This window comes from Parambassis ranga, chromosome 2 (genome assembly GCF_900634625.1).
Source record: "Parambassis ranga chromosome 2, fParRan2.1, whole genome shotgun sequence".
Taxonomy (NCBI): domain Eukaryota; kingdom Metazoa; phylum Chordata; class Actinopteri; family Ambassidae; genus Parambassis; species Parambassis ranga.
In genome coordinates this window covers 18,806,366-18,825,552 of record NC_041023.1, presented here as the reverse complement: position 1 = coordinate 18,825,552, position 19,187 = coordinate 18,806,366, and the positions used below count along the sequence as shown (strand labels likewise).

The 19,187-nt window shown below is 42.4% G+C and overlaps 1 protein-coding gene and 1 pseudogene across 2 annotated transcripts; one reads left to right on the top strand and one right to left on the bottom strand.

Annotated features, from left to right (window-relative positions):
* The first annotated feature begins 3,683 nt into the window (after positions 1-3,683).
* LOC114432761 (uncharacterized) lies at positions 3,684-3,827 on the top strand (annotated as a pseudogene).
* Positions 3,828-13,372: 9,545 nt separating this feature from the next.
* LOC114431942 (uncharacterized) lies at positions 13,373-15,439 on the bottom strand. 2 transcript variants are annotated; one of them, XM_028399631.1, is made up of 3 exons: positions 14,687-15,439; positions 14,313-14,618; positions 13,373-14,117 (listed from the first exon to the last, which is right to left on the bottom strand). In XM_028399631.1, the coding sequence occupies exons 1-3, from the start codon at positions 14,996-14,998 to the stop codon at positions 13,485-13,487; spliced, it is 1,251 nt and encodes a 416-aa protein (XP_028255432.1). In that variant the 5' UTR covers positions 14,999-15,439; the 3' UTR covers positions 13,373-13,484. The 2 variants fall into 2 exon arrangements, with proteins under 2 accessions (XP_028255432.1, XP_028255433.1); XM_028399632.1 differs by having other exon boundaries at positions 14,699-15,439.
* Between the last annotated feature and the right edge of the window lie 3,748 nt (positions 15,440-19,187).

Sequence of the window (19,187 nt, the reverse complement as noted above, 5' to 3'; positions counted from 1 at the left end):
CTGGTAAGTTCTTAGTAAGGCCTGTTCTCCTTGTAAACTATCAGCTGTATCAATACAGAGTTAGTGTAACTAACACTGACAACATGTACATAAAACACAAATCAGGGTGTAAGAGATAAAGCTGAAACTGCTTGGAGGAGCAGCAAAAAAAAAGAGACTAGTTTCCCAGTTAAAGGTAGGGTAGGAGATTTTGAGTCAGCCAGATTTGAAAAGTAAACACACACCCCTTTCTCTCGTTGCTCACCCCGAAGTCACACCTCCAATCACATGGACACGCATTACCTGAACACGAGCTGCGGTCTGTGACTTCGGCCATCGTGCACGCACCTCTCTGGTAGCTTCCACAGATGATTCATATTCTTCGTTTTAATGCTAAACTGCCCAACTAATTGGTTGCTATCGGATTGTAAAGTGAAGTTACACTGATTTAACAAAAAGTGCATCAGAATGAAATCTCCTACCCTACCTTTAAGAGGTCACAACTGAGCAGACCAGATTCACATCTTTCCACCCTTCTACCCAGCGACGTCATGGGTGAGGTCATCAAGCTGACAGAAAAAGTCCAGACGGTGCAGCACACTAGGGGGAAGGAGCGACAGAAACACAAATTCCAGAAACTGAAAACTATTCACTCTGGCAAAAACTCAGCTGACCTACACACATGGAGGAGAGAAGACCACTCGCCGCCACAACAGAACACCCAGGACAAATGGGTGAAGAAGTGCTGGCCAAAGGATTTAACTTTGCCATCTCTCCGGAGCAGATTCCAGTGGTGGAACTCATCACAGCCACAGAGTCAGTAATCAAGAACAACAAGCTGACAGCACAGAGCTTCTTAGGGCCTTGTTGCAGACATGGCTGAACTTCATGGGTAAGTCCATTCTTTTGTTAAGGCAGTACTTTCTGGCTGGAGGGGGACTGGTTGGCAGCCCTTTGTGCTGTGAGTATGTGCAAACTTCCTGGGAATGGATGGAAGCTGCATTGTATGTGGTAGAAAGATGATGTCTGAGGCCACCACCTCTGTTAAGGGAAGGGTTTTCCAGCTTAACATAGATGCTTCCTTGACTCCTCTTTCAAACCACCTTTCCTCTCTGTCTAAAATGTGAAAATTGTTGTCCTCAAAGGAGTGTCCTTTCTCTTTGAGGTGGAGGTGAACAGCTGAGTCTTGTCCTGAGGAGGTGGCTCTCCTGTGCTGAGCCATTCATCTGTGGAGTGGTTGTTTAGTTTCTCCAATGTACAGATCAGAGCATTCCTCACTGCACTGGACTGCATATATCACATTGCTGTGTTTCTCCCTGGGAATCTTATCCTTCGGGTGAACCAGTCTCTGTCTCAGCGTTGTCATTGGTTTGAAATGGACCAGGATGTCATGGTTGTTAAAGATCCTGCGGAGTTTCTTTGATATTCCTGACACATATGGAATGGAGATGTTCTTCCTCTGTTGGTTGTTTTCCTCCTTCTTGTTGTTAGGGGGACTTGTTTTTGTGGCTTTGATGAGTGCCCACTTGGGGTAGCCGCAAGTTTTCAGTGATGTTGCTTCTTCTTCTTCCCCTCTGAGCTGGTTGGTACAGTTTGTGCTCTGTGCTGCAGGGTCCTGATGGCTCCCAGTTTGTGTTCCAGTGGGTGGTGTGAATCAAACAAAAGGTACTGGTCCGTGTGTGTGGGTTTCTTGTACACTTCCACGTTGAGGCTCCTGTCCTCCTCAATGTGTACTGTGCAGTCCAAGAAGGCCAGATTGTTGTCCCTGGTGTCCTCCCGAGTGAACTTGATGTTGTTGTCCACTGCGTTGATGTGTTCTGTGAACCGTTCCACTTCATTAGTTTTGATTTTGACCCAGGTGTCATCCACATATCTAAACCAGTGGGTGGGGGTGGTTCCAGGATAGGAACTCAGGGCTCTTCTCTCCACTTCTTCCATGTAGAGGTTGGCCACAATTGGAGACACTGGTGATCCCATCGCACAGCCGTGCTTCTGTCTGTAAAAGTTCCCATTGTACTAAGTGGTGTTCAGGTAGAGGTCCAGTATGTCACAGATGTGTGGCGTGAGGTTGGTTCTTTCCTTGAGTGTGCTGTCTTGTGTGATGCATCTCCTTACAATCTCTGTGGTTTCTGAGGTCAGAATGCAGGTGAACAGGGAGGTGACGTCCAATGAGACCAACCAATAATGTCCATCTCTATCAGTGGGTTTTGTCCCCACAAACTGCAAGAATGCACGGCACAACATGAGTACAACGCATGTCTCTAGTTTCTATCCAGACTACAGAGCAATTGTGTGTACACTGGTATGCATCTGTTGCCCATATTATGTACATAACCAGATTTTTCTTTCTAATCACTCCTCTACACACATACTTGCATTTTTTTATCATGGAGTAGCACTTGTTTAGACATCAACGAGAGAGACCAGAACAGAGACTGGAGCCGAGACCGTGACAGGAGTCGATACAGAGAGCAAGACCGTAAGAGAGAGGATGTCAGTAGGGATAATTCTTCTGGCTGGGAAGGTGCAGGGATGTCCTGAAGACACGGAGTGCATTCAAGGGAATGGGATAGGCACAAATATTACAGAGAGACACCGCTAACTTGGTAAGCTTATTTAAAAACTACTTAAACCTGCATTAGCAGAAAAATTCATTAAGCAGTGAGAGTGCAGTGCATATTACCACCTAGTTTGTTTGGACAAATATGTGTCATAACCTGACAGTTGCTTATACTATTTTTTTATACTATTGCATCATCATGTTCTGCAACTTTAATTGCCATGATGAACACCAAAACATATATGAGATGTTCTAGGTGGACCTGAAGTCATGATCAGTGGCGGTTTTGGGCATGGGCGAACTGGGCAGTCGCCCGGGGCGGCATCACACAGGGGGCGGCACGAGCGGTTGGGAAAAAATAATCTGCTCGGCTAAGCAGTTTTCTATACTACATTATGGATCATATCACTGTGTGGAGAATTGGCAGCTGCAGATGCCCCTGCTTGCTGAGAAGCTGCCATACACAGTAGCTGTGGGGTCTTGGCCGGGGAGTTATATTATATTTTATTTTATTAAGTAATTATTTTGTGTATTTCACCTTAATTTGGATTATAAAATTGAATAAGTATAGTTAAGTTAAATACAAATTGTCATTATGTTAAAATACCAGTGGGCGGCCGCCCTGCCTGTCCTTGGGTGGAGCTGAATTTATTTAGGTAAAGCACACAGGTGCACATTCGATTAGATGGTTTTGGAAGGCTGTGTGGTCATCACACCAAAAATGTTTTCACCGTGTGTTTTTGAATGTGTGTTTTCAACCGTGTATTTTCGATTTATTTTTCATTATAAAGACTTCTGAAATTGACTTGTATGTAAAGTAAACACAGATTAAATTAAACAGATGAATGAAGTCGAGCCGCCCGTTAGATTCTTTCAAACAGAAATATCGGTGAACACGTGTCAGACAAAGCCTGTCACACACAGCCTAGGATGCATTTATTTTTATTATTGGAACATTGCCGCTACACTATACGTTTAAAATGAACAGCTCATAGTCTTGGCTCGCCTTTGTACCAACATGGTTTGAAGAGCTGTGAAGTCACAGGCCCGTCTCTTTTTCTGGTTTTGATGGTTTGTAGCTCGTCATGTACCATTGTTCAGAGGGCTTCATGAAAAGCTCTCCTGTTTGAGACATGCCCAACTCATACTTACCAGGCAGGGGAGATACCATGATCAGGAAGGTGGTTCACCCAGAGCCAGGCTCAGCTACGTATATCATCATTTGATATTGATGTAAAGTTTTTTGTGTGTGGTACTTTCAAATAAACGTTTGTTAAACTGGTACCTTAAGTCATTTCAGAATTGTCATACATACAGAGAATCAAAAATCAAGAAATGTTTTTTGGCAATTGAACAACAATGATTCAAGTGTGTCATATGACCCGGATCAGATTAGTGAGTGAATTAGAGGAACCTGAATCCACAGAAAGATCCAGATTTACCACCACTGGCCCAGAAGATTGAATTCCGTTGTCTTCTGTGTCACATATACACACAATGTAACATGCAAAATCAAGTATCGCATACGTATACGTATATATTTAACTATTTAACTATATCTGTGGATGCTCTCATTCATCCAGGTGATAGTAATTTCCAAGAGTTTAAATCGAGGCAACTGGACTCAAGGATTGTTTTTTGAATCATTTTTGAATTATTTTTCATAAAAACAATCCTTGAGTCCAGTTGCCTCGATTTAAACTCTTGGAAATTTTCATTATATTTTATTTTTATTTAATTTATGTCTTAATTCTGCCTGTTTCTATAGATAGATATTTCTATAGAAATATAAAGTCTGCTGGGTTAATTCAAAAGGTAGCTCTAGTAGTGCACTCCTGCATCTGTAAAAAGTGTCCAGCAGAGTGCAGCAGAGAGCAGGTCAGCAGATGGATGAACAGGTGGTCTTTGACTCTGGATGGATTATGATCATCTGTATTCTGATCCAGAGGAAAGAGAGCATCCGAGAATTTACTCACAGTCAACCTTAAATCATAGACATCAAATCAGACATTGTAAATGATGATCACATCACCGTGCACTGAGTAAACTGAGTTTTCAGTAACTGCTCTGTAACCCTGCCTGACACATAGAGAGGACATTAACCATCAGATAAACAGGCAGGTTACTACGTGACTTTAGTACGGTAACATAACACACATGAGACATATCACTATATTCACGGCATTCAGATTTGTGAGTTTAACAACTAGCTAGCTGCTAGCTAGCTAACAGTCAACATGGTTGTGCCATTTGTGTGCAAACAATGCCATTGTATTACCTGTCCACAGCATCCCAAGGACATTTGTATCGACACACATTAAAGTCTATATGCTTGTATGCACTACGCTGCACTTTATAACATCGTGCTGGACTTGACCATGTCATTATACTGCGGAGTAGCTCTGTTTTGAGTATTATTGTGTGTTTTTTTGTTGTATTTAATGTCTTTTTGTATATATTGCCTTTTCTGAGCTGTCGGACCAAATTTCGTTGTTCTATGACAATAAAGCGTCTTGATTGTTTCTGATGTCTCAACAGCTGTTACACAGACTGTAAAAAAAGGTGTTTGGATGAATATGTTTCCTTTTCTGATGCCTTGGTGAAACTTTTAACACGTCATTTTACTGTATTACCAAACGTTTGGTTCGTAAGGACATACAACAGGTGATTCTGGAAAATATCAAAACAGTTTTGTAATGATTAATTTGACGCTCCTCGATTATAGCCAGGACTAGTGATGGCCAAATGAAGCAATCCATCTTCACTCACTGTTCTGCAGTAAGTCTGGATGGAATCTTGTGTTGTGTGAATGTTCCAGTATTTATTTTAAATGTATTAGATTTTATTTCAAATTTTTTATTTGTTTAGTTTTTGGTGTCATCTTCAGGAAAGGAAACTGAAAGTGTTTCTGTTTATTCCGCCCTTAATGTGAATGGAAGCACAGGCCCCTGTTTCTTCTTCTTCCCCTTTTCATATCTTTGTTTCTTACATAGGGTTCTTCAGGTCCAGCATAGCAGTTGTTGGAAGAATTCTGGAAACAACCTAACCTGTGTCAGCAGCATGGCCTCCTGGACTTTGTGGAGACAGTCTATCCATATGTCTTACTATGGAAATATATGTGATGTTACACCTATGATCTCATACATGATATGTTACTGTCATATATGATTGTGCTTGTGCCTATTCTAAGATGTGTGTATTCTGAGAAGCTGTGTCTGTTAGATAACAGAGGGTATAAGAAGGGAGCTGCTCTGAAAAGACCTTGAGCACTCCTACAGAGGCAACTGTCTGTGTATGTGACTGCTCCTTCCTGCAGGAATAAAAGCACTTGAGTGATTAACAGCTGATATTTTGGGTTTTATTCCTAACATAAATGATCAGCAGGAGCAGCTTGGAGTCCAGTCTTCTTCAGCTCCTCCATTAAATGAGCTAACATGGCGCTTTTCACCAGGACAGGCCTCGGTGTGAAAGTCACATTACCGCACGATCTTAGTTACACATCATGTTGGTGATTGTGTAAATGTTTCGGACTGAGGATTCAAGATTCAAGAAGTTTATTGTCAAATGCACAGCACTTTACAGTTACACTGAGCAATGAAGTTCTTACTTTGCAAGTTCCCTTCATATGACTTTATACACAACTAAATTAAGATAAAAAAGAAACAGTAGACTTAAGCATAAGAATAAATAAAAATATGAATAAGCAATAGGAAAAATAAAATAAGCAAAATGTGCAGTTCTATGTACAGAGGTAGGACGTTTAGGATCATCGTCGTGCAGGAGAAACAGCAAGTAAACTGTCAGTGATTCATATTTTTATTACCTGAATGATGTCACTCTCAGGTCACTGCTGGACATATGGCTTCAGCTCCATCATTTAGAGTGTTGTTGTGTTGTTATAATGGCCTCTATGTCCTGAACCCTAATTTATAATTTAATTTTTACCCTCTTATTCACTTTGTTCTTCTTTGTTTTATACTGCAGGTCTGGTTCATCATACTCTTCTCGTCTCTGCAGCCACGATGGTTTTTTTATAGAACAGGAGTGTGAGGAGTTCCTCTTCTTTCTTTCTATTCTCCTGCTTTCTCTGTTGTTTCTGCAGCCTCTTAGCCTTTTTCAGCTCCTTCCTAGAGGACCCCTTTGTGAGGAGTTCAGATGTTGCGTCCTCCTCCTTTTGGACCTCCTTCTGTCTGAGCCTGGCTTCGCTCTCCTTCACTTGTTCATGGAGAGCGTTTTCAGCCGGCAGGGAGTTGATGGGGTTCTGCTGTTCAGAAACCTTTAAAGAGAGCTCTTCGTTACTGTCCTTGAGCAGAGTTAACTGTTCCTCTTGCTCATGAGGAAGAGGCTGAACCTTCTCTAGGCTTTCTTTATATTATTATATAAATATAATATTATATTATTTATTCTATAGAATAACTTCCAGGTTTAGCCATCAGTGACTTCATGGTCTTTTCATGGCGTCCTCCCATGTCTTGAATATACTTGGCAACTAAACAAAACAAGAATCAATAGCTTCACATGAATGACGAGAAGAGTGAGTGGATGAAAGCAGAGCGCTGAGCATGACTGTAACCTACACTCTGTGAAGATAAAGCGAAGAGCTGTGAAGCAGGTGTGTCCGTGGCCGAGATCCATCAGGCGAGTGCGTACGTCAGGTTCTCCCGTTTGCTCCAACCAGCGTAAGGCATCATCCAAAACCTCACCGGTGCGATGCTGCAACACCCACAAGTTTAATTCAACAACCCTGATCCTTACACACACACACAGATGTGTTCAAATTTATATTTTCTACCCTGAGAAAAAAAAAACACTTACCAAGTTTAACATGTTTGCTTTGGTCCTTTTTCAACTAGAACAGAGAACAAAGCAGCATTTTAAACCAAAAACAATGTTCTAAAATGATGGTAAACAAATGTTCATCAGCAGAAACTCACACATTTTGCCCTTATCTATATTCTTTATTGATTTGCCATCTTCAAATATTCCTGATTTCCTTATGAACATGTTTATGTGGTAGCATTGTTTTGGCCCTTCTCAACTCAACTCAAAATCCACACACACAGCATCTAAGACAATTATTGGAGCTGCACTAGTTGTGCTCATGGGCAGAGATGGTGGCACTAACTTTAGTCTCTGGCTCAGTTAACTTACAGATCCTTGCTCCAAGGCTCTGAGGATTGTCTCCACTGTCTCAATCTTGCGCAGGTGCTTCAGACGTAGGTCCTCTGTGTTCCTACAAAGAGACAATGACAAACTTATTAGCATCCTGAAACAGTCAGGAAGGAAATTGTTGGCTGCTAGCAATGCTTACTTTGAGCTGATTAGACCTATTTCTGCAGCCCAGCAAACAGCATTGCTGGACTCGTCCCGCTGCAATAGAATAGGAAGCCAAAAGACACAGATTTTCATCCGCTGTCCAGCCTCCTTTTTGATTTCAAGTGGGATCTGACTCCATCGTTCAAAAACTGACTCTATAAACAACAAAAGAACAGGCATTAAAAAAAAACAGCTTACAAGAAATGCTCCATATGAAGGACTCACCGTTTCATTTATATATTTAAGAAAACTGAACTATACTTTTTCCACATAAAATTATAAATAAAAAGGTTACCAAACTGACATTACTCTTGTTTTGACTGATCATAATCTAATGAGCCAAATTACTCTGAACAACAGACACACACCAGGCTCATATCGTGGTCTAAACCAATCAGAGACAGTGAAGGATGGGACCCCCGTGTGTGTATTTTTGAAAACGTGTCTGCTGTAGTCAGCCGAGACCGCAGGAAATCCAGAAGAAGAAGAACGTGGACATAAGCTGTGCAGAGCTGATGCTGTGTGCTAAAGCTTTTTCTATACTCCACGTTACCCGAGGTGACGAGAACAAGAACAAGTTTGTTTCGGCCCGGACTTTTGTGTGTATAACTCCTCATACGGCCCTCTCATTGCACCGCGTGAACACACAGACACATTTCGCTGCTGAACAGCAGAAACTTCAGTTTAGGTGAACATGTAGCGGCGGAGGAAGATTTGTTGCTACTATGCAGGTTTTGCTAATGTGCTGTTGACCTGAATGAGTGATGATAACGAGCCGGTAATGTTCAGGGAGGGGGCGTGACGTGCTCGTAGCATTATAACAGACAGAACAGGTCTGACGGACAGTATTATTTGACCTGTGTGGTTGCATTCATGAAGGCTGATTCACTCGTTTTAAGGAGTTACAGTACATGGTTACATGACAAACGCCCATTTAAAAAGTATTGTGTTCATTACACAAGGTCCAAATTCATTTTAGGATGATATGTGATTATTAAGCCCGTTCATATGTACAAAATGTACTGATGCGTACAAAAATATATGGATTAAGTGTGATGCGGTGCACCTACATTTTGTGCCGGTGCACAAGAAAAAAAGTTAGGCACACCAGTGCAACCAGTGCAAAAAGTTAGTCTAGAGCCCTGTATTGTAAAATTAAATCACACTGTCCAAGTCATCCAAGCAAAGTAGGGCACAACATTACTTTCTACACTCTAATCTGGGATGCCTGTACAGTGGCTTGCAAAAGTATTCATACCCCTTGAACTTTTCCACATTTTCTCACATTATTCCCACAAAAATAAATATATTTTATTGGAATGTTATGTGAAAGACCAACACAAAGTGGCATACAGTTGTGACGTAGAAAGAAAGTTAAACATGAGTTAATTTTTTTTTTACAAATAAAAAACTGAAAGGTGCAGTGTGCAAAAGTATTCAGCCCCCTTTTCTCTGAATGCATCCAATTGCCTTCAGAAGTTGCCTGATGATTTCTGACTGATCGAATGTTGACCTAATGACTAGATACAGTCAACCTGTGTGTAATTTAATCTCAGTCCAAATACAGCTGTTCTGTGACGGCCTCTGTGGTTTGTTTAGAGAATACTGGGGCGCAAACAGCATCATGAAGTGCAAGGAACACAGCAGACAGGTCAGGAATAAAGTTGTGGTGATATTTAAAGCAGGGTTAGGCTATACAAAGATTTCCCAAGCTTTGAACATCTCACAGACCACTGTTCAGTCCATCATCGGCGAATGGAAGGAGTATGGCACAACTGTAAACCTACTGAGACATGGTCATCCACCTAAACTAACAGGCCAAACAAGGAGAGCACTGATCAGAGACGCAGCCAAGAGGCCCATAGTGACTGTGGATGAATTGCAGAGATCTACAGCTAAGGTGGGGGAATCTGGCCATGGGACAACTATCAGTCATGCACTGCACAAATCTGGACTTAATTGAAGAGTGGCATTAAGAAAGCCATTGTTAAAGAAAACCACAAGAAGTCCTGTTTGCAGTTTGCCAGAAGCCATGTGAGTGACCTAGCAATCATGTGGAAGAAGGCACTCTGGTCAGATGAGACCAAAATTGAACTTTTTGGCCTAAATGCAAAACGCTATATGTGGCGGAAACCTAACACTGCACATCACTCTGAACACACCATACCCACTGTCAAACATGGTGGTGGCAGCATCGTGCTCTGGGGCTGCTTCTCTTCAGCAGGGACAGGGAAGCAGGTCAGAGTTGATGGGAAGATGGATGGAGCCAAATACAGGGCAATCTTGGAGGAAAACCTGTTGGAGTCTGCAAAACACTTGATACTGGGGCGGAGATTCACCTTCCAACAGGACAACAACCCTAAACATAAAGCCAAAGCTACAGTGGAATGGTTTAAAATGAAACATATTAATGTGTTAGAATGACCCAGTCAAAGTCCAGACCTAAATACAATCGAGAATCTGTGGCAAGATCTGAAAACTGAGACATACCCCAAAAGACTTGCAGCTATAATTGCAGCAAAAGGGGGTTCCACAACGTATTGCCTCAGGGGGGCTGAATACTTTTGCATAATGTGAGAAAATGTGGAAAAGTTCAAGGGGTATGAATACTTTTGCAAGCCACTGTAAGTAAATCCAGGCTCAGAAATCACTAATTTAAGAGTCAATGTGCCTGTTGAAGGTGTAATTTAAAAGCTTTATAGTCTAGGTTAGATGTCAGCTGATGGAGGTGCAATCACTGTTAGTGAGTAAATATGTGATCAAATTGTTGAGTAAATATTTATGACATTGCTGCATGAAATGCCTCGAATGTTCCTTACCTTGTGGACGAAAAGTGATAACTGTATCATTTTTCTGTAGCAAAAAGAAAAACAAAAGTTTATCAATGACCAATAGAAAACAGTAATATCTATATTTTAATAAATAAAATTTGAAACCTGTATTAGTCCCACAATGGGGAAATTGCTTAAGGCAGCCCAGCAAAGAGTGCCATACACCAGTGAGTACACTGGAGGCTATGCAGGTAAAGTGTCTTGCCCAAGTATAGCAGGGTTGTCCAGTAACCTTCCGGTTACAATTAATAATTAATAATGTAATATTGTAAATAATGTATAGTCGTTGTATGGCTCCTTAATGCCATCCAGCCAGGTCTGACAGTACTTAAGAGTTTTATTATAGTTCAGCATGTTTCATAGAGAGAAAAAAACTGACACGTGTCATTAAATCACAACCATGCGGTTCCATGTGTCCATATGTAAAACAGACAGCACATTCACTCAGTATGAGACTTAAAAAGAGAAAGATGATAACAAACATTAATGACATTCTCTCTCAGTGAGGTGTGATTCTTTGTTCTGTAGCTCTCTGTTCAACAAAAACGAAACACACGAGTCACGACACGCACATGTCGGGTGCTCATTCATAGCTGACCGGGCTACTTCCGACACAGCCCAAACGTCGGTTCCGAGTCTCCGACAGCTACATAAAGCTTTATTTAAAACACAAAGTGATAAAATAATGATTGGGGGGGGGGGGGGGGAATACTAACTGTCGAGCGCTTGTTTTCACAAATATTGTTTCATTGACAACACTGAGCTCTGTATATTTCCCATCACTAGTCTGACTCAGCGCTATTAGCATTGTTAGATGCAGCCCAATAGCAAAACTAGCTAGCTTACCTGTAATACACCTGAGAGTCTTTCTATTGACTGTTCAGTTGTCTTCTAGGCACGTAGTTAATTCAGACAGTGTACAGATAAAGTCGTTCACTGTTTTGGGTAATTACATTTAAAACAACAGTCCGCCAAATTAGCGTTTTTCTTTTTTGGGGGTATGTTTATGAAACACAACCTACCAGGAAATAAAGCCACTCCTTCAATTGTTAGCATTGTAGCAAACAAGCTAACGTGCGCAGTCACTACTAAGAGTAAGTAACTCCTCCCGTGAAGTAAATTAAATACTTCTGTGTCCAGTAGTAGTAACGTTACATATATTTCCTGATAAGGTGACACACTTTAACTGTTGTTCAGCAACCTTCCAACACTTTCCCTTTACTTTGTTTCACCGCACGCAGCTAACCGCGAGCTAAGCCCGGAGAGCAGTTTAGCTAGCTGAAGTAGAAACAGCGTTTGATAAAAGTTATACAACAAAATCACATACCTCCGGATAGCTGTGGTGTTTAGCTGTGGTGTTTAGCTGTGGTCTTCGTATATACTGTTCATATTAGTGTGCGGAAGTGAAGCACTTCTCGCGCATGCAGCGCAGCAGCAATCCAACAACAACGTTTGAAGGGGCGGGAGGAGAGATTCTTCTTCTTCTCCTCTGCTGGCTTCCGGTGAGGAGAGGTGGGTGATGGCGCCCTCTACAGATACACAATGCTGTTTTTAATTTGATTTATTCAATACATTAGATGCAGACTGTTAGATATTTGTTTACAGAATCTGAGAACACCCGTGATGTTTTATTTTACTTTGCATCAGTTTCACATGTAATACTACAAATAAATGAAATGTCAAAACAGTTTGTTTTCTTTTAGAATAGAATAGAATAGAATATACTTTATTAATCCCTTTGGGAAGGTCCCTCGGGGAAATTTGGGTACCAGCAGCACTACAACACCAACAGTCAGAGCAAGAGTTAAATAGAATAAGATAAAATAGAATAAAATAGAATATAGTGCAGTAAAAAATAAAGGATAAGAGGAATTATTTACAAACATTGCACACCAGCATAGATTGTCATGTGATATAGTGCAGTAATGTAAAGGAATTGTGTACAAAAAATTTGCACAGCAGCATAAATGGTAATGTAGTATAGTGCAGTAAATGTAAACAAACATTGCACAGCAGCATAAATGGTACAGGATTATTGCACATGTAAATTATTGCACGTGTGTTGTATCAGGCGGGCTGTGCTCCTCCCTTCCTTCTCCCCCTCCTGCCAAAAGCAGAGTTGTAGAGTTTGATGGATCGGGGGACAAAGGAGTCTCTGAGTCTGTTGGTCCTGCTCTTGGGGAGGAGCAGCCTGTGACTGTTCTGGCTCCTCTGAGCGCTGATGACAGTGTGCAGAGGATGACTGGCATCGTCCACAATAGCCAGGAGTTTTCTTAGTGTTCTCCTCTCTGCCACTGTCACCAGGGAGTCCAGCTTCAGGCCGACCACAGAGCCGGCCCGCCTGATAAGTCTGTCCAGCCTGTTAGCACACCTTTTGTTTATGTTACCCCCCCAACAGACAACAGCATAAAAAAGTGTACTGGCCACCACAGACTGGTAGAACATCCACAGGAGTTTCCTGCAGATGTTGAAGGCTCCCAGTCTTCGCAGGAAGTACAGTCGGCTCTGGCCCTTCTTGTACAGGTGATCTGTACAGCATGTCCAGTCCAGCTTGTTGTCCAGCCACAACCCGAGGTACTTGTAGTTGCCTACAATCTCCACCTCGTCGTCCCTGACGGTCACTGGACGTGGCTGTGGGCTGGACTTCCTGAAGTCGATGACCAGCTCCTTAGTCTTTCAGGTGTTAAGCTGGAGATGGTTCACCTGACTCCAGGTGACATCTGAGGACATCCATACTTCATCTACATTAATTCAACAAGTGCATGATCAATGAATATGATCTGCCTGTGATGTATGATCTAATTTGACCTCAGCTCAAAGTCCTCCCTCTGTCTGAGGAGGTTCTGGAAGGCTTTCTCTCGGTAAATGAAAAAGTTTCTGTTCCGCTCCAGGTCCTGAGCGTTGATAATGCGGGTCACCAGAGCTTGCTGAATGGCCGAAGACTCACAGGGATGGTGCTGCACGTTGTGACTGACGTTTCTCCAAGGCTCGATGACTAACATGTGTTCTTCCTCCTTCCTGCTGTGCCCAGCAGAAATATTGAGTGTGTTTTTATTTATCATACCTACAGTGGTGTCATTGTTTCCCTTCCTGTCTTCGTTGAGTCCAACGTCCTCTGTGGAGCCATGAGTTTTACAGCTTCCAGCAGTTGAATTGGGTGTGGTAGAGTCATTGAATATATCAGCCGAGACACTTGGACTGACCAAACTGATATTAAAAAGGACACTGCTGGAGCATGTTGTATTGGTTGCACTGGTTTCTTTTGGACCACTGGCTGCATTGATTGCAGTGTGATGTGGGCCTGGAGCTGCAGTCTCCTGGATGTTTCTGCGCAGATAAGCTGCGTAGCCCTGAATCAGGTGATTCAGTCCTGTCTTATAAGAAAAACGCAGTGATTTAGCAGATCCCAAAGGCACAGAGTTCAGACGGACCTGTTGGAAGAAGAACAAAAGTATATCTGAGCTTGTCTGTTTTTTAGCACCTTGTCAGACATAACAGAGCTCTTACTAGTTAAGTTGCATTGTGGGTAATGTAGGCAACAGTTTAAGGCACAAAAAAGCATGTGGATACTGCACCATATGGTCATTGACATGTTTCATCTGGAGTTTTCGCCTGCCCGTCCTTACCTGGTGCAGTCTCAGGTGCAGGTGAAAAGCTGCTCCTGCCAACCACTGCTGCATGGACACTGAGCTCATTCTCTTCTTGTTAATCATCCTCTCATAATGATCAAGCAGTTCAAGTTTCAGCAAACTGTCGTAGAGCTCCGTGGTTTCGGCCATTGTCTCCTGGTTGTTGGCGATGCCAAGAATGAGGCGGAGGTAGCTGTTAATTAGCTGGCCAATTCTTGAAGAGGTACTGATGCCAAAAATCATCATGGCCTGGGGTCCCTGCGTTGATAGATGGCCCTCTGTGGATGATCCTTGCACTCGGACCTGATAAGATAACAATTTTTGATTTTTTTTTCTACAAAAAACACACAAAACTGAACAGCTTTGCCTACATGTTGGGCAACCTGGTCAAAAAGCATGGACAGAGCCAGAGCAATGACCCCTACTCCTCCATAGGTGACCCTGCTGCCCCCCAGCTCTCCGATCAGGCTCTGTCTGAACGCCGCTTGCTGCTCTCTGCTCATACCCCGCTGCAGGAAACCATATCGATGCTGCAGTGCTGCTGAGGAGTCCAGTGACAGGAAGGTTGTGAGGACGGGATCCAAGGAGATATCAGGGATGATGCTGGCATCTCGTGCCACAGAGAACAGCTGGTGGACGGTGGCTGGAGAAGGAAGACACAAACCGCGGCCCATCGGGATCATGGCTGCAACTGTCAGTTTAACCAGTGTGTGCTGAGTGTTATCTGTGTTATCTCTGTGTGTTTATTCGGCCCATTCAGGAGGATGTTATCAACGTGACCAGTCCACCATAGAGAGCATGAACAGGAATACAAATGCATGACCTCTTTGTTTAATGAAACAAGGTTTATGCACAAACCTCAGATGTCCTGTAGTTTGAGTCTACATGTTCTGTTTGCAGCCTGTTTCACTGCAGCTGTGGACATAAACAGGCTGAATAGTCTTTTACATCGTTCATTGTTTATGAAAATAGGGCCTTCCTGTTTTATGCAAGTTTGTTTTGAAGGACATGAACAAATGATTTTAGTTGCTATGACTGCTTTGCTGTTTTTTTCCACAGTGGCTGCATAATAATTGATCATATTAATTATAACGCTGCGGTCTCTCACACTTTGGATGGGTCAATACTCCGTTCTATTCAGAGCATGCCTGTCTGTGCTCATCTGCCCCTCAGCCTAGGATAAATATTAACAAAATCTTCTGTCTGCTGTGACAAAATCAATACAATCTTTTTTTTACAATTTTTTTAGCTCAATTTTTGAATATACTGATAAAGTTTCTTATCTATATCTAAAAGGAGATTATATCTCTGTAAGCTATATTTAGGAATTTATACTCAATAGCATGAAAAATCAAGTGTTCCAAATGTTTTGACATCATAGAAGAATTACAAAACCAGAAATGAAGAAAGTATCCCTGCAACTGAACGGAACAGTCACATTGGCATTTTAGACACTATTAAACACCATTAACCTGTTAAACCCGATGGGCCCGCCGAAGGGCCGAAAACGTACGGGCATGATAAGTTCAAATTCTGATCAAATTCTGCCGCCGCGGCAGCCATGTTTGTAGTCCCATGAAAGAGGACAATCTACCGAATCGAATGACACCAAAAAACTAATGGACTACAATACCCAGCTGACGAAAGATCCCTGCGTAAAGACTAGACGCACACAAACAGCGTGATGACGCTCCCGCTAGCGAACGTGGGTGGGCGGCGGCTTTTGTAGCGGTAGTAGTTGGTTTTAGTTGGTAGTAGTGACTTCGGAGTATTTTAGCAAGTTTTAGTGATATTTAGCGAGTTTCTGCGAGTGCCTGTGAGTGCCTGTGAATATCAGCGAGTGCCTGTGAGTGCCTGTGAGTATCAGCGAGTGCCTGTGAGTGTCAGCGAGTGCCAGTGAGTGTCAGTGAGTACCTGCGAGAGGTAGTTAGCTAGCTCTTCATAATGACGAAGAGAACGTACCGCGTCGAGAGGGACATGGCGGAGATTTTGGCCGAAATTCAGCGCCAGTCAGATATTGAATTTCAAGACTCGTCTGACTCTGACGCCAGCAACATTGACTCTGAAGAAGAGGCCATGTTCTTGGAGAAGATGGACCCAGTTTATGAGTAAGTGTGTGGATTTATTTTGAAGTGTAAAGTATTTTTTTTTTGCTAATATCTGTGTTGATCAATAAAAAATGATTTATTATATATACATGTATACACAATATAGTGTAGCAGGGTGGTAGTTGGGATGAGAGAAGAGGATGCAGAGGATAGTGGTGATGATTGACTGTGGCGACCCCTAAGGGAACAGCTGAACGGAGATGAAGAAGGATATTTCATACCTATGCAATGCTATCTTTACATACCTTTACGACATTTGTGTCTTTTTGCATAATGTATATATTTCATTATGTATGCAGTTACAAATGATAATAAGTATATTATTTTGTTAGCCAACAAGAGGGAAGAGATGAGGACAGTGATGTTCCAGGCCCATCTGGGCTCAACACTGAGGCATCACCTCTCCTTTCAAGGTTTGTGTGCTGATTATATGTGTGGTTGTGTGGTCATTCAATAATATATCTATTGCTGCTTTATTGTTATATTCATTTGCTTTTCTGCTGTTAGAAATTGATGTGATGTGATTGAATATTTTCTTTTCAACATCTAAATTATTTTTTCATACAACAGTGATCATGATGGAAATGAGACGGATGAGGACTATGTCCCCCCACCACGCACTTCCTCAAGGCGCAGGTCAGTGCGGTCACCATCCACCTCCTCGTCCTCAAGTCCTGGATCCCCCTCCCCCGACCCAAGGCCATCAAAGAGAGGCCGTGGCATTAGCCGTGGTGGGCGAGCCAGCAAGCAGCCAAAGATAGCAAGTGACGATTTTCAGGCTCAACAGGAGAGGTGGCACAACAAGGAAGAGCAAGATGTTGAACCTCCAACACCAAGGTTTGAGCCAAAACACCCTCCCGGCCCCAGGATCGACACAACTGTCAGCTGGTCTCCTCTCAGCCTCTTCAAGCTGTTCTTCAGCAGTAATGTTGTACACACAATAATAAATAACACCAATGCCAATGCTGCACGAAGATTGGCTCAAGGTGCACGCTACAAGTGGTCTCCCCTCTCAGTTGACACTTTTTACATTTTTCTTTCTATCATTCTTTTTTCTGGTATGGTACATGTGCACACAAGGGCTGACTACTGGAAGAGAAAGTGGCCATACAATTTCTCTTTCCCCAAGACCACCATGTCCAGGGACCGATTTGAGGCCATTTTTTGGTCTCTTCATCTTTCTGACGTCACAGAAGATGAAGAGAACGAAAGAAAGAGAGGAACACCCCAGTTTGACAGATTGTTCAAAATCAAGCCACTCTATGGTGAGATTGTGAATGCCTGTAATTCTCTTTTCCAGCCTCACCAGAACATCACAATTGATGAGAGGATGGTGGCAAGCAAGGCTAGAATTGGATTCAGACAATACATGAAGGACAAACCAACAAAATTTGGCTACAAATTATTTGTATTGGCAGACTCTAAAACTGGCTACACATTGAATTTTTTTGTCTATCAAGGTAAAGATGCAGCCAAGGTCAAACAGAGGGGACAGAAGGGGGACGGCCTCAGCATCACATCTGTCATGGATCTGATGAGGTTTGAACTTCTTGGAAAAGGCTACCATCTTTACCTTGATAATTTCTATACCAGCCCACTACTGTTCAACAAATTGGCACAAAATCACACAGTAGCTTGTGGAACTATTCGGACCAATCGAGAGGGTTTTCCAAAAACCACCATAAACGACCTGCCAAAGAAGCCTGAGAGGGGAGACATGAGGTGGATCCGTAAGGGCAACCTCCTCTTTGCGCGATGGATGGACACAAAAGTTGTAAATGTCTGCAGCAGCTTTCATAAGGCATATAGTGGAGCCACTGCACTTAGGCGAGTGAAGGGAGCAGATGGACACTGGCAAAGGGCTGCTGTGAGTATTCCTGATGCATGTAAGGACTACAACATCAACATGGGTGGGGTGGACCTCTCAGATGCCCTCATACAGTATTACTCTGTGCTTGGCAAGACAATGCGGTGGTACAAAACTTTTTTTTACCACTTTATTGATATTGCAGTTGTCAACAGCTACATCCTTTTTAGAACAGTAGCCAGCACTAAAAATCAGACCCCCATATCTCAGAAACAATTCAGGGAGATTCTCATGAGGGAGATGGTTGAACAAGCCAAAAGTTTTGTTGATCATGCTGCCCCCCACCACAGCCTCACTAACACATGCATGCCCATGTACAGAGGAAAAACTGGCACTCAGGACCGCAGGAAGTGTGTGGTCTGTGCAGCCAAAGAGAAGGAGAAGGCAAAGCAGATGCCAGGCTACAAACTGAAGGACATGAAGACACCCATTTACTGCTCCAGGTGCAATGTGTCCCTTTGTCTTGTTCCTGAGAGAAATTGTTTTCTTGAGTATCATGGGATGAGGCAGCTGAGGGAGGAATGAATGATGATACTTTTGTTTCTGTTCCTGTTCACCTTACCTTTTGCAGTTTACCTTGGATGTGCAATAGTTGTTTTCAGGAGTACAATTTGCACTAATGGTGTTATTTGGTGTATTTTTTTGTTCAGTGCACATTTACATTGAGCACTTTGTTCTTCTTGTACTACTACTTTCCCATCAGGGGTTGCCACAGCAGATTACCTGCTTCCACCGATTTTCTACATTTGTGTTGTACATCACTTTTTGAAAAAATTTATGTGTTGATACTTTACAGGACGGGATATTTTGCATTATTGCACATTGACCTTTTCCAAATTTGATATTTTGTTTTTGTTATTTATTTTTTATTATTGTATATACACATACATAGTTGTT